The following is a 16357-nucleotide window of genomic DNA, read 5'->3' as shown; positions in this document are numbered from 1 at the left end:
TCACACTAACATACACACTAACATACACACTAACATACACACTCACACTAACATTCACACTAACATACGCACTAACATACGCACTAACATACGCACTAACATACGCACTAACATACGCACTAACATACGCACTCACACTAACATACGCACTAACATACGCACTAACATACGCACTAACATACGCACTCACACTAACATACGCACTAACATACGCACTAACATACGCACTAACATACGCACTAACTAATACGCACTAACAACATACACACTCACACTAACATTCACACTAACATACGCACTAACATACGCACTAACATACGCACTCACACTAACATACGCACTAACATACGCACTAACATACGCACTAACATACGCACTCACACTAACATACGCACTAACATACGCACTAACATACGCACTAACATACGCACTAACATACGCACTAACATACACACTCACACTAACATTCACACTAACATACGCACACTCACACTAACATACGCACACTCGCACTAACATACGCACTAACATACGCACTAACATACGCACTAACATACGCACTCACACTAACATACGCACTAACATACGCACTCACACTAACATACGCACTAACATACGCACTGACATACGCACTAACATACGCACTAACATACACACTCACACTAACATACACACTAACATACGCACACTCACACTAACATACGCACTAACATACGCACTAACATACGCACTAACATACACACTCACACTAACATACGCACTAACATACGCACTCGCCTAACATACGCACTAACATACTAACTCGCACTAACATACACACTAACATACGCACTCACACACGCACTCACACACGCACTCACACACGCACTCACACACGCACTCACACACGCACTAACACACGCACTAACATACGCACTAACATACACTCACACTCACACTAACATACGCACACTCACAATAACATACGCACACTCACACTAACATACGCACACTCACACTAACATACGCACTAACATCACACTAACATACGCACTCACACTAACATACGCACTAACATACACACTCACACTAACATACGCACTAACATACGCACACTCACACTAACATACGCACTAACATACGCACTCACACTAACATACGCACTCACACTAACATACGCACTCGCACTAACATACGCACTAACATACGCACTAACATACGCACTAACATACGCACTAACATACGCACTCACACTAACATACGCACTAACATACGCACTCGCACTAACATACGCACACGCACTAACATACGCACTAACATACACATACGCACTAACATACGCACTAACATACGCACTCACACTAACATACGCACTAACATACGCACTCGCACTAACATACGCACTAACATACGCACTAACATACACACTCACACTAACATACGCACCCACACTAACATACGCACTAACATACGCACTAACATACGCACTAACACTAACATACGCACTAACATACGCACACTAACATACGCACTAACATACGCATACACACACACACTAACATACGCACTCACACTAACATACGCACACACACTAACACCCACACTAACATACGCACTAACATACGCACTAACATACGCACTCACACTAACATACGCACTCACACTAACATACGCACCCACACTAGCATATGCACTAACATACGCACTAACATACGCACTCACACTAACATACGCACTCACACTAACATACGCACTCACACTAACATACGCACTCACACTAACATACGCACTAACACACTAACATACGCACACACTAACATACGCACCCACACTAACATACGCACCCACACTAACATACGCACACTCACACTAACATACGCACACTCACACTAACATACGCACACTCACACTAACATACGCACACTCACACTAACATACGCACACACACTAACATACGCACACTCACACTAACATACGCACACACACTAACATACGCACACTCACACTAACATACGCACGCACACTCACACTAACATACGCACGCACACACACACTAACATACGCACGCACACACACACTAACATACGCACGCACACTCACACTAGCATACGCACACACAGTCACACTAACATACGCACGCACACTCACACTAACATACGCACACACACACTAACATACGCACTCACACTCACACTAACATACGCACGCACACTCACACTAACATACGCACACACACTCACACTAACATACGCACACACACTCACACTAACATACGCACACACAGTCACACTAACATACGCACACACAGTCACACTAACATACGCACACACACTCACACTAACATACGCACACACAGTCACACTAGCATACGCACGCACACTCACACTAACATACGCACACACAGTCACACTAGCATATGCACACTCACACTAACATACGCACACTCACACTAACATACGCACGCACACTCACACTAACATATGCACGCACACTCACACTAACATACGCACTCACACTCACATAACGCACGCACACTCACACTAACATACGCACTCACACTAACATACGCACGCACGCACACTAACATACGCACGCACACTCACACTAACATACGCACGCACGCACACTCACATTAACATACGCACACACACTCACTCTAACATACGCTCGCACGCACACTCACACTAACATACGCACACACACTCACACTAACATACGCACACACAGTCACACTAGCATACGCACTCACACTCACACTAACATACGCACGCGCACTCACACTAACATACGCACACGCAGTCACACTAACATACGCACACACACTCACACTAACATACGCACACACAGTCACACTAGCATACGCACGCACACTCACACTAACATACGCACTCACACTCACACTAACATACGCACGCGCACTCACACTAACATAACACACGCAGTCACACTAACATACGCACACACACTCACACTAACATACGCACTCACACTAACATACGCACACACACTCACACTAACATACGCACGCACAGTCACACTAACATACGCACTCACACTAACATACGCACACACACTCACACTAACATACGCACACACACTCACACTAACATACGCACGCACAGTCACACTAACATACGCACTCACACTAACATACGCACGCACAGTCACACTAACATACGCACACACACTAACATACGCACACACAGTCACACTAACATACGCACACACACTAACATACGCACACACAGTCACACTAACATACCACACAATGTCCTGCTACGCAGCCGACAGAGATTGGGGGAATCCGTGAGACTTACTCCCCATCCTCCCTCAAGATAGGGAGACGGAGACCCTGGGAAGTCCTCTCAGTGACCCCAGCCAAGGGCGGCAGAATCTTGCTCAGACAGTCTGTTTTTAACATGCTCAGACAGTCTGTTTTTAAGATTCTATTATAGACATATTGTACAGACTATGGTTATACATAATTCTAATCAATTTCATATGATTGTATGGCTTCAGGGTGGAATATTCTAGTCATTCATATAAATTCCATCAACAGATACACTCCTTACCAGGATTCACGATAAACCCCAATTCCATTCAGGTCCAAACACCTTTCCTCACCCCTGAACATGTGGAACACATGTTTATTCCGTTCTAGATCCACGTGGAACACATTTATTCCGTTCTAGATCAAATCAAATAAGTGGCATAGTTTAAAGTGGCTCGTGGCTCGTGATACATGTATTATATAAAGATGTATTGCAGTAGATGATATAGATACATATGATATGATACAGTATGTATATATACATATGAGATGAATAATGTAGGGTATGTAAACATTATATTAAGTAGCATTGTTTAAAGTGGCTAGTGATATCAATTCCCATCAATTCCCATTATTAAAGTGGCTGGAGTTGAGTCAGTGTGTTGGCAGCAGCCACTCAATGTTAGTGGTGGCTGTTTAACAGTCTGATGGCCTTGAGTTAGAAGCTGTTTTTCAGTCTCTCGGTCCCTGCTGTGATGCACCTGTAATGACCTCGCCTTCTGGATGAACAGGCAGTGGCTCAGGTGGTTGTTGTCCTTGATGATCTTTATGGCCTTCCTGTGACATCGGGTGGTGTAGGTGTCCTGGAGGGCAGGTAGTTTGCCCCCGGTGATGCGTTGTGCAGACCTCACTACCCTCTGGAGAGCCTTACGGTTGTGGGCGGAGCAGTTGCCGTACCAGGCGGTGATACAGCCCGACAGGATGCTCTCGATTGTGCATCTGTAGAAGTTTGTGAGTGCTTTTGGTGACAAGCCAAATTTCTTCAGCCTCCTGAGGTTGAAGTGGCGCTGCTGCGCCTTCTTCACGATGCTGTCTGTGTGGGTGGACCAATTCAGTTTGTCTGTGATGTGTATGCCGAGGAACTTAACTTACTACCCTCTCCACTACTGTTCCATCGATGTGGATAGGGTGGTGCTCCCTCTGCAGTTTCCTGAAGTCCACAATCATCTCCTTAGTTTTGTTGACGTTGAGTGTGAGGTTATTCTTTCCTGACACCACACTCCGAGGGCCCTCAGGATCAGCGGGGTGGAGATGTTGGAGTGGGTCTAGGGTGTCAGGTAGGGTGGAGGTGATATGGTCCTTGACTAGTCTCTCAAAGCACTTCATGATGACGGAAGTGAGTGCTACGGGGCGGTAGTCGTTTAGCTCAGTTACCTTAGCTTTCTTGGGAACAGGAACAATGGTGGCCCTCTTGAAGCATGTGGGAACAGCAGACTGGTATAGGGATTGATTGAATATGTCCGTAAACACACCAGCCAGCTGGTCTGCGCATGCTCTGAGGGCGCGGCTGGGGATGCCGTCTGGGCCTGCAGCATTGTGAGGGTTAACATGTTTAAATGTTTTACTCACCTCGGCTGCAGTGAAGGAGAGTCCGCATGTTTTCGTTGCAGGCCGTGTCAGTGGCACTGTATTGTCCTCAAAGCGGGCAAAAAAGTTATTTAGTCTGCCTGGGAGCAAGACATCCTGGTCTGCGACGGGGCTGGTTTTCTTTTTGTAGTCCGTGATTGACTGTAGACCCTGCCACATACCTCTTGTGTCTGAGCCGTTGAATTGAGATTCTACTTTGTCTCTATACTGACGCTTAGCTTGTTTGATTGCCTTGCGGAGGGAATAGCTGCACTGTTTGTATTCGGTCATGTTTCCGGTCACCTTGCCCTGGTTAAAAACAGTGGTCCGTGCTTTCAGTTTCACACGAATGCTGCCATCAATCCACGATTTCTGGTTTGTTGGAATGTTTTAATCGTTGCTATGGGAACGACATCTTCAACGCACGTTCTAATGAACTCGCTCACCGACTCAGCGTATTCGTTAATGTTGTTGTTTGACGCGATACGAAACATATCCCAGTCCACGTGGAACACACGTTTTTTCTGTTTGAGATCCACGTGGAGACATTAAGCATCACTGTTTAATCTTTTTTAAAGTTGTTACATTTTATTTAACTATGCAAAGAGTTAAGAACAAAATTCTTATATACAGTGACGGCCAAACCCTCCCCTAAACCGGACGACGCTGGGCCAATTGTGCGCCGCCCTATGGGACTCCCGATCACGGCCCGATAGTGATACAGCCCTGGATCGAACCAGGGTCTGTAGTGACGCTTCTATCACTGCGATGCAGTGCTTTATATTTAGCCTGAACGTGATTAGTAATGTAAACAATGCTTTATCATACATTATAGCTCTGCTGCACTGTCTTGAGAGATCCACCACTCTGCTCTTACAAAGAGCCCGTCGGGGCTGCTGGGTATAGAGATGGAAACATACTAGTGGCCACATTCAGTCTCCTGACACATTGGAAAATGTGACTATTTCTGTGTGTCATTAATATCTGGTAAGATAGCTAGTTTTTAAATATCGATTCCATTATGATTCCATTTGATTAAAGACTGACCACATAGTAGTGAATTTAGTTTTTGCAGTTGTAGGTATGAATAGAGGCTGTATCAGCATTAAGGTCTTTCTATATTGTTGTGATGTAAGTTGAGCCATGTGTTTACAAGCTTGATCAGTCCTCTAGGGAGGGAGTCCGTTTGGCATCGTGTCGCCTGCGTTTGGCATCGTGTCGCCTGCGTTTGGCATCGTGTCGCCTGCGTTTGGCATCGTGTCGCCTGAGTTTGGCATCGTGTCGCCTGCGTTTGGCATCGTGTCGCCTGCGTTTGGCATCGTGTCGCCTGCGTTTGGCATCGTGTCGCCTGCGTTTGGCATCGTGTCGCCTGCGTTTGGCATCGTGTCGCCGTTTGGCGTCGCCTGCGTTTGGCATCGTGTCGCGTCCGTTTGGCATCGTGTCGCCTGCGTTTGGCATCGTGTCGCCTGCGTTTGGCATCGTGTCGCCTGCGTTTGGCATCGTGTCGCCTGCGTTTGGCATCGTGTCGCCTGCGTTTGGCATCGTGTCGCCTGCGTTTGGCATCGTGTCGCCTGCGTTTGGCATCGTGTAACGTCCGTTTGGCATCGTGTCGCCTGCGTTTGGCATCGTGTCGCCTGCGTTTGGCATCGTGTCGCCTGCGTTTGGCATCGTATCGCCTGCGTTTGGCATCATCGTTTGGCATCACGTCCGTTTGGCATCGTGTCGCCTGCGTTTGGCATCGTGTCGTGCGTTTGGCATCGTGTCGCCCGTTTGGCATCGTGTCGCCTGCGTTTGGCATCGTGTCACGTCCGTTTGGCATCGTGTCGCCTGCGTTTGGCATCGTGTCGCCTTCGTTTGGCATCGTGTCGCCTGCGTTTGGCATCGTGTCGCCTCCGTTTGGCATCGTGTCGCGTCCGTTTGGCATCGTGTCGCGTCCGTGCTGGTTCACTGACAAGTCCTGACTGTGGTCGTCTGGCATCGGTCGCCTGTGATCGTGAACGTCCGAAAACATTAGTCGAAAGAAAATCAGATGCGCATCGTGTCGACCGTTTGATCGTGTTCTACCTCGTTTGGCACTTGTGTGGCAGATCTGAAAGGCAATGAATAGATAGGTGTTTTCCTAAATGCTCTGTGGTATATGTGGCCTGTATCGTGTCGACTTTTCTGTAGCCAAACTTCCGTTTGGCATGATGGTGGTCGTATACGCGTTTATGATCGCCTGTGTTTGGACCTCCCTAGGGTGTTTAGGGGCTGCGTTTGGCATCGTTGGTTGCAAAGTGCCTGCTTGTTTTGCCAGTTTATGTCATTTTTGGAGACTGTAAACCTGTTCCGTTTGGCAAGCCTATGGTCATGTGGATATTTTGTTCCTGTGTATGTCATGTGGTCCGTTTGTTCTGTGTAACGTCCAGGCATCGTGTCGCGTCCGTTTGGCGCCGCGTTTTGGCATCATGTCGCCTCCAGTGTCGACCAAATGTCATCCGCGCACCCCTCGTTTGGCCCCCGCGTTTGGCGGACGTCCGTTTGGCATCGTGTCGCCGCCAAACTTCCGTTGGCGTCGCGTCCGTTTGGCATCGTGTCGCGTCCGTTTGGCATCGTGTCGCGTCCTGGCATGTATCACGTCCGTTTGGCATCGTGGCATTTCCTGTGATGATAAGGTTTGGCATCGAGACCAGCGTGCGTTTGGCATATAACTCGTAAATGCCCGTCACTAACATTGGCAATTGCGTTTGCCATCGTGTCACGCTTGCGTTTGGCATCGTGTCGCTTGCGTTTGGCATCGTTCGCTTGCGTTTGTCCGTTTGGCATCGTGTCGCCTGCGTTTGGCATCGTGTCGCCTGCGTTTGGCATCGTGTCGCCTGCGTTTGGCATCGTGTCACGCCCGTTTGGCATCGTGTCGCCTGCATTTGGCACGTGTCGCCTGCGTTTGGCATCGTGTCGAATACGTTTGCATCTCTGTCCGTTTGGCATCTGTCTCCGTTTTCTCCGTTTGGTCGTGTCTATAATCGTGTATCCCGTTTGGCATCGTGTAACGTCCGTTTGGCATCGTTGTCCCGTCGCGACGTTTGGCATCGTGTCGCCTGCGTTTGGCATCGGCCACTGCGTTTGTTATCATCGCGTCCGTTTGGTGTGTCCCAGCGTTTGGCATCGTGTCGCCTGCGTTTGGCATCGTGTAACGTCCGTTTGGCATCGTGTCGCCTGCGTTTGGCTCGTGTAACTGTCCGTTTGGCATCGTGTCGCTCCGTTTGGCATCGGTCGCGTCCGTTTGGCATCGTGTCGTCCGTTTGGCATCGTGTCGCTGTCGTTTGGCATCGTGTCTCCGTTTGCATCGTGTCGCGTCCGTGGCATCGTGTCGCCTGCGTTTGGCATCGTGTCTGTTTCTCGTGTCTCCGTTTGGCATCTGCTCCGTTTGGCTGCGTTTGGCATCGTGTCGCTGCGTTTGGCATCGTGTCGCTGTTTGGCATCGTGTGTGTTGGCATCGTGTCGTTGGCATCTGTCTGTTTGGTCGTGTGCCTGCGTTTGGTCGTGTCTCGTTTGGCATCGTGTCTGCGTTTGCATCTGTCGTGCGTTTGGCATCTCGCCTGGGTTTGGCATCTGTGTGTTTGGCATCTCGCCTGCTCTGTGTGTCGCCCGTTTATCGTGTCGCCTCGTTTGGCATCGTGTCCCCGTTTGGCATCACCCGTTTGGCATCGTGTCGCCTGCGTTTGGCATCGTGTCGCCTGCGTTTGGCATCGTGTCGCCTGCGTTTGGCATCGTGTCGCGTGCGTTTGGCATCCAGACACCGCGTCGCGTTTGGCATCGTGTCGCCTGCGTTTGGCATCGTGTCGCCTGCGTTTGGCATCGTGTCGCCGTTTGGCATCGTGTCGCCTGCGTTTGGCACGTTTGGCATCGTGTAACGTCCGTTTGGCATCGTGTAACGTCCGTTTGGCATCGTGTCGCCTGACGTTTGGCATCGGTCGCCTCGTTTGGCATCGTGTCGCCTGCGTTTGGCATCGTGTCGCGTCCGGGGCATCGTGTCGCCTGCGTTTGGCACGTGTCGGGTCATCGTGTCGCCTGCGGTGCATCAATCTGCTTTGATGGCTGGTCTTGACACAGCCAGCCTGCTAGCACACTCATTGCTCATTTTAATATATCTCTGGAGCCCAGCAGCTTGGCATCGTGGATCGCCTCGTTTGGCATCGTTAGAGCGTTTGCATCGTGTCGCCTGTGTGTTTTGGATTTTGTGCCGTCCGTTTGGATTTGTCGCCTGCGTTTGGCATCGTGTCGCCTGTTAGCATCGTGCCGCCTGCGTTTGGCATCTGTTTGGCATCGTGTTGCATCGTGTAACGTGTTTGGCATCGTGACTGTGTTTGGCATCATGTCGCCTGACATAATCGTGTGTGTTTCGGTCTTGGTGTACTATAGTGGCATCTATCGTGCGTTTAAATGCGTGCGTTTGTCTTCCTCATCGTGTCGCGTCCGTTTGGCGTCGCGTCCCGTTTGGCAGATCCAGGCAGTACTACAGGCAGAAGAAGCGCGTTGGCATCGTGCGCCTGCTTGGCATCAGAAGCCTGCAGCAGAGACAGCTGTCGCCCGTTTGTCAGATGCTGCGTTTGTTCACGTCCAGGCATCGGTCGCCAGATGCCGTGTCGCTGCACTGGCATCTGTTAGGAGTTTGGCATCGTGTCGCCTGCGTTTGGCATCGTGTCGCGTCCGTTTGGCACCTGGTCCGTTTGGCACAACCTCCGTTTGGCATCGTTTCTACATCTTATGGTCCACTAATTAGTGGTTAAGTGCGCTGCGTTTGGCATCAGTAACTGAAAGGTCACTGCGTTTTCGAATCCCTGAGTTTGGCATCGGTGAAAAATTTGATGTGTCCCTTGCGTTTGGCATCTTCACCTAATTGATCCTCCGTTTGGCATCGTGTCGCTGCTGGCATAGTCCGTTTGGCATCTGCCTGCGTTTGACTAAAATATAAATTAATAATAACGTCAAATATGGCATCGTAAGATATTTCATCGAACAAGTAATTTGGCATCGGTCGCCTGCGTTTGGCATCGTGTCGCCTGCGATTGGACACACCTACTGGCATTCAACGTCCGTTTTTCTTTATTTTTATCTATTTTTTTCCCATTGTAGAATAATAGTCCGTTTGGCAGATCAAAACTATGGCAGTAACACATTTGGAATCATGTAGTAACGTTTGGCATCGTGTGGTTTTCTAAAGATCAATTAGCCTTTTGGCATTATAAACTTGGATTAGTTGGCATCAACGTGCCATTGGAACACAGGAGTGATGGTTGCTGCATAATGGGCCTCTTTGGCAGATATTGCGTTTGGCATAAAATCAGCTTGCGTTTGGCATCGTCGCTTGCGTTTGGCAGCTACGTTTGGCATCGTGTCGTCCGTTTGGCATTGTACAACATTAACACAGCCTCGTTTTTACAACATTAACACTCACGTCCGTCTTGGCATCTGATCAATTTGATGTTATTGGCATTGTCAAAAAAATTTGCATTTCTTTCTAAAACAAGTTTGACACTTCTAAGTGAGCATCAAACTTTTGAATGGTCGTGTATATTTCTGTCGCCTGCATTTGGCATTGTGTATCGTCCGTTTGGCATCTAGCCTGCGTTTGGCAAATACAGTTTTTTGCTTTGTCATTATGGGGTCCGTTTATTGTGTGTAGATTCGCCTGCGTTTGGATGGGGGTTTGGCATCGTGTCGCCTGCGTTTGGCATTCCGTTTGGCAATGTCGCCTGCGTTTGGCATCGTGGTAGTGGCAGATGAAAATGTTTGGCACATGCTTTGCAGAAGCCTGCGATTTCCCAGCGAACATCGTTATCTGTTTTGGCATCGTGTCGAATATTTCATTATTTGAGTTCGTTTGGAAAATTATTTGGCATCTGTAACTGTTTGGCAAAAAAATATATATCCTGATCCTATTTCCTGATCTTTGATCCACAGCTCCATTTATGAATTTGAATTCTCTAGCAACAGATTGTCGCGTCCGTTTGTTGCTTCTGAAATGCATCGTGTCGGCGTTTGGCATTTATAAATAAATTGTATTACATATTGTGATATCAATTAAACAATGTTAGCATAATCACAATTGCGTGGCGCTTGCAGTTACCACACTGCTTAGTAGCTATTCCGTTTGGCATCGTGTAAACAGCGCAACAGTTTAAAACAATAGTTTCATTAGGCTGGAATTGTGTAGTAATGGCACGAATGAGAAGTGTTTGTTAACCAGTAGGTCCCAAAACTCTGCTCCTCTCTACTCAAATCACAACATCAGCACTACTAACTGACCACTCATGTTGCCTGCGTTTAAATAAAACAAAACATGTGTTATTGAGATAACATGAGGTCGTGATGAAGAGTAAAATAAAAAAAATAATGAGCGTTTGGCTATATCGCCTGCCATCTGGTGGTTTGACTAGAAACAATTGCATAACAGGAACGATTACAAACCTTACAGAGCTTGATCGTGTCGCGTCCGTTTGGCATCTTTTAAAATATATATTTCACCTTTATTTAACCAGGTAGGCTAGTTGAGAACAAGTTCTCATTTGCAACGTGTCGACCTGGCCAATATAAAGTAGCAGTGCGACACAAACAACAACACAGAGTTACACATGGAATAATCGTGTCGCCTGCGTTTGGCAAACATACAATCAATAATACGTTTGGCAGTCCGTTTGGCAAATCTATATACAGCATTGCAAATGATCGTGTCTGATAAGGGAGGTAAGGCAATAAATGCCATTTGGCGTAGTAATTACAATATAGCAATTAAACACTGGAATGGTCGCGATTTGCAGAAGATGAATTTGGCAGTCGCGTCCGTTTGGCATACGTGTCGCGTCCGTTTGGGTGCAAAGGTTTGGCATCGTGTCGCTGCGTTTGGCATCGTGTCGCCTGCGTTTGGCAAAATTTAAATACGTATGGGGTTTGGATCGGGCTATTTACAGATGAGCAATGTTTGGCAGGTGCAGTTTGATCGTGAGCTGCTCAGTCCGTTTGATGCTTAAAGTTAGCCCGGCGAGATATAAGCATCTCCCTGCGCTTGGCAGTGATTTTTTTGCAGTTTGGCATCGTTCCTGCGTCATTGGCCTGCGTTTGGCAGAGAACGTGGTGCGTTTGGCATCGTGTCGCCTGCCAAACGATTTGGCATCGTGTCGCCTGTTTGGCATCGTTTGGTTTGGCACCAGTGAAATATACCGTTTGGCCGTGCTACGTTTGGCATCGCGTCCGTTTGGCATCGTGCCGCTGCGTTGGCATGCGTGACCAGTGAGCTGAGATAAGGCGTCCGTTTGGGGCGTCCGTTTGGCATCGTAACGTCCGTTTGGCCGTGTCGCCTGCGTTTGGCATAGCAGCGTTTGGCACGTGTAGATCGCGTCCGTTTGGCATCCTGTAGTCCGTTTGGCATCGTGTCGCAGTGGGTTTGGCGTTTGGCATCGTGTAACGCCGTTTAGTATGTGCGTCCGTTTGGCGTCGCGCGTTTGGCATCGTGTCGCCAGCCAATGAGGACGCGTTTGGCAGGTCGCGTTTGGCATGGTGGTCCGTTTGGCATCGTATGGGTCTTTGCGTGACAAAATGGCATCGGCACTGCGTTTGGCATAGACGTTTGGCATCGTGTCCGTTTGCATCAGTAGAGTCCGATGGCGTCGCGCTATTTTGTTTGGCATCGTGTCACCTCGTTTGGCATCGTGTCGAATCCGTCAGTTTTGGCATCGTGTCGTATGTTTGGCAGTCATGCGTTTGCAAGTCGATGTTTTTGTTCCGTTTGGCATCGTGTCGCCTGCGCGTTTCGTAGATTTGGCATCGTGTAACGTCCGTTTGGCATCGTGAATTGGCAGATGTCCGTTTGGCATCGTGAGTCGTTTGGCATCGTGTCGCGTCCGTTTGGCATCGTGTCAGTCGTTTGGCATCCGTCCGTTTGGCATCGTGTCGCGTCCGTTTGGCATCGTGTCGCGTCCGTTTGGCATCGTTCGCTAAGTTTCATCGTGTCGCGTCCGTTTGGCATCGTGTCGCCTGCGTTTGGCATCGTGTCGCCTGCGTTGGCATCGTGTCGCGTCCGTTTGGCATCGTGTCGCCTGCGTTTGAATAGCGTTTGGCATCGTTCGTTTTACGTGTCGCCTGCGTTTGGCATCGTGTCGCGTGCTGGTTCACTGACAAGCTGACTGTGGTCTCTAAAGGCCACTGTGAAATGGAGAAAACATTAGTCGAAAGAAAATCAGATGCGCAAATCGGCATTGAGGTTCTACCTCCACTTGTGTAGATCTAAAGGAATGAATAGATAGGTGTTTTCCTAAATGCTCTGTGGTATATGCGGCCTGTACCGGTCGACTGTTCTGTAGCCAAACGATGATGATGATGATGGTGGTCTATACGCAATATGATACTAGACCTCCCTAGGGTGTAGGGGCTGGTTTGGGATTGGTTGAAAGTGTGTTTGTTTTGCAGTTTATGTCATTTTTGGAGAGGACACTGTAAACCTGTTCCTGCCAAGCCTATGGTCATGTGGATATTTTGTTCCTGTGTCAACAGGATCGCCCCACCGGTTCTGGTTCTGGCCTCCAGTGGACCAAATGTCAACCCTCTGGGGGCGGACGTTGGGCCGCCAAAAAAAAGAGGTAATTTCACCCGCTTGTATCACGCAAGGCATTTCCTGTGATGATAAGGTTTAGTGAGACCAGCGCATATAACTGTAAATGCCCATCACTAACATTTCTGTCATTTCCTGCAAACAAGATTGCACCCCCATCTGGCCGTTCAGGAAAAAACATTAGGACATATATTAAAAGGGAATACATATTGATCTCTGTCTGTTTCTCTGTCTGTTTTCTGTCTGTCTATAATAATATATCCCATTTAGCAGACGCTTTTTGACTTTGTGGGGCCACACTTTTACATATGGGTGGTTCGAACCCACGACGTGGCGTGCAAGCGCCATTTAGACTGAGCCACAAACCCCATGTCTCTCTGTCTGTCTGTCTGTTTCTCTGTTTCTCCGTCTGTTTCTCCGTCTGTTTCTCCGTCTGATTCTCTGTCTGTTTCTCTGTCTGTCTGTCTGTCTGTCTCTCTCTCTCTGTTTCTGTCTCTCTGTTTCTGTCTGTCTGTCTGTGTGCTTGTCTCTCTCTCTCTGTCTGTCTGTGTGCTTGTCTCTCTCTCTGTCTGTGTGTTTGTCTCTCTCTGTGTGTTTCCCATATGGTCTCTCTCTCATGGTATCCCCCACACCCCCATCTCCTCTCCCACTGACTTTAGTTACCCATAAATCCAACGACCTCGTCCATGGGGGCGTCGACCCCAGACACCCTGTCACCTGACGGGGAGTCTATGAGCTACTGCCGACCGCGGGGGCCATAATTTGACGACACAGGGTCACGGACAGCGGTGTACAATCTGCTTTGATGGCTGGTCTTGACACAGCCAGCCTGCTAGCACACTCATTGCTCATTTTAATATATCTCTGGAGCCCAGCAGCTTTAGATTGGATTTTTCTGTGCATAGAGTCACGTTAGAGATGAAGAGTTGGCCCGTTGTGTGTTTGATGGGGATTTTGTCTTTTAATGTGGATTTGAAGCCTTGTAAAGAAAGAGGCTGTACTGTAGTTTGCCGCGTGTTTTGGAGGTGACCTCATGACCTGACATAATGGTGTGTTTCGGTCTTGGTGTACTATAGTCGTCTATCGTTCTAAATGCGTGTGTCTTCCTCAACAGCACGACGGTGAGCAGATCCAGGAGTACTACAGGCAGAAGAAGCGCGTTCAGCAGCACTTGGAGCAGAAGCAGCAGCAGAGACAGCTGTACCAGCAGATGCTGCTGGAGGGAGGGGTTCACACACAGGAGGGGCCAGATGCCCAGCATAACCTCACTGAGAAGTTCCTCAACAGGTTAACACACACACACACACACACACCTGGAGGGAGCACAACCTCACTGAGAAGTTTCTACATCTTATGGTCCACTAATTAGTGGTTAAGAGCGCTGGGCCAGTAACTGAAAGGTCACTGGTTCGAATCCCTGAGCTGACTAGGTGAAAAATCTGATGTGCCCTTGAGCAAGGCACTTCACCCTAATTGATCCTGTAAGTCGCTCTGGATCTATAGGATCGTCTGCTAAATGACTAAAATATAAATTAATAATGAGTCAAATATAAATACATAAGATATTTCAGAACAAGTAATATTCGAAATAGACATACAGCACCAGTCAAACGATTGGACACACCTACTCATTCAAGGGTTTTTCTTTATTTTTACTATTTTTTCCCATTGTAGAATAATAGTGAAGAGATCAAAACTATGCAGTAACACATATGGAATCATGTAGTAACCAAAAATGGTTTTCTAAAGATCAATTAGCCTTTTAAAATGATAAACTTGGATTAGTTAACACAACGTGCCATTGGAACACAGGAGTGATGGTTGCTGATAATGGGCCTCCGTACAGATATTCCATAAAAAATCAGCCGTTTCCAGCTACAAAATTAATTTACAACATTAACACTGTCTACACTGTATCTGATCAATTTGATGTTATTGTAATTGACAAAAAAATGTGCATTTCTTTCTAAAACAAGGACACTTCTAAGTGAGCACAAACTTTTGAATGGTAGTGTATATTTCTAAAATACAGTTTTTGCTTTGTCATTATGGGGTATTGTGTGTAGATTGATGGGGGGTCTGAATCTTTCCGAATGAACTAATAGTGAGATGAAAATGTTTACATGCTTTGCAAGATAACGATTTAGCGAACATGTTGTCTGTTTTGAAAGAATATTTCATTATTTGAGTTTGAAAATTATTTGGTCTGTAACTTTTTTTAAATATATATCCTGATCCTATGTCCTGATCTTTGATCCACAGCTCCATTTATGAATTTGAATTCTCTAGCAACAGATTGTTGTTGTTGCTTCAGAAATGATTGCGGCTACAATTTATAAATAAATTGTATTACATATTGTGATATCAATTAAACAATGTTAGCATAAACACAATTGCGTAGTTACCACACTGCTTAGTAGTAGATTCCCAAACAGCCAACAGTAAAACAATAGTCATTAGGCTGGAATTGTGTAGTAATACGAATGAGAAGTGTTTGTTAACCAGTAGGTCCCAAACCTCTGCTCCTCCCAACTCAAATCACAACATCAGCACTACTAACTGACCACTCTGTAGTAAATAAAACAAAACATGTGTTATTGAGTTAACATGAGGTCGTGATGAAGAGTAAAATAAAAAAAATAATGAGCTTGTGGCTATTTACTGCCATCTGGTGGTGACTAGAAACAATTGCATAACAGGAACGATTACAAACCTGACAGAGCTTGTGAGAGGAGCTTTAAAATAAATATATATATATATATATATATATATATATATATATATATATTTATTTCACCTTTATTTAACCAGGTAGGCTAGTTGAGAACAAGTTCTCATTTGCAACTGCAAATGTGCAGAAGATGAATGTGCAAGTAGAGATACTGGGGTGCAAA

General features: G+C 47.1%; 1 protein-coding gene across 1 annotated transcript in view; it reads left to right on the top strand.

The window, feature by feature from the left end:
- Positions 1 to 16357, top strand: part of LOC135525073 (WD repeat-containing protein 47-like) — a 42828-nt gene that overhangs the window by 12740 nt on the left and 13731 nt on the right. The window contains exons 7-8 of the mRNA XM_064952831.1: positions 13406 to 13469; positions 14578 to 14750. Coding sequence (XP_064808903.1) covers positions 13406 to 13469; positions 14578 to 14750 — 237 coding nt within the window. The remainder of the gene's footprint in view (positions 1 to 13405; positions 13470 to 14577; positions 14751 to 16357) is intronic.

The sequence above is a fragment of the Oncorhynchus masou genome, chromosome 31, assembly GCF_036934945.1.
Source record: "Oncorhynchus masou masou isolate Uvic2021 chromosome 31, UVic_Omas_1.1, whole genome shotgun sequence".
Classification (NCBI taxonomy): Eukaryota; Metazoa; Chordata; class Actinopteri; order Salmoniformes; family Salmonidae; genus Oncorhynchus; species Oncorhynchus masou.
The sequence above is the reverse complement of the archived record's forward strand: the minus strand, read 5'-3'. Positions and strand labels throughout refer to the sequence as shown.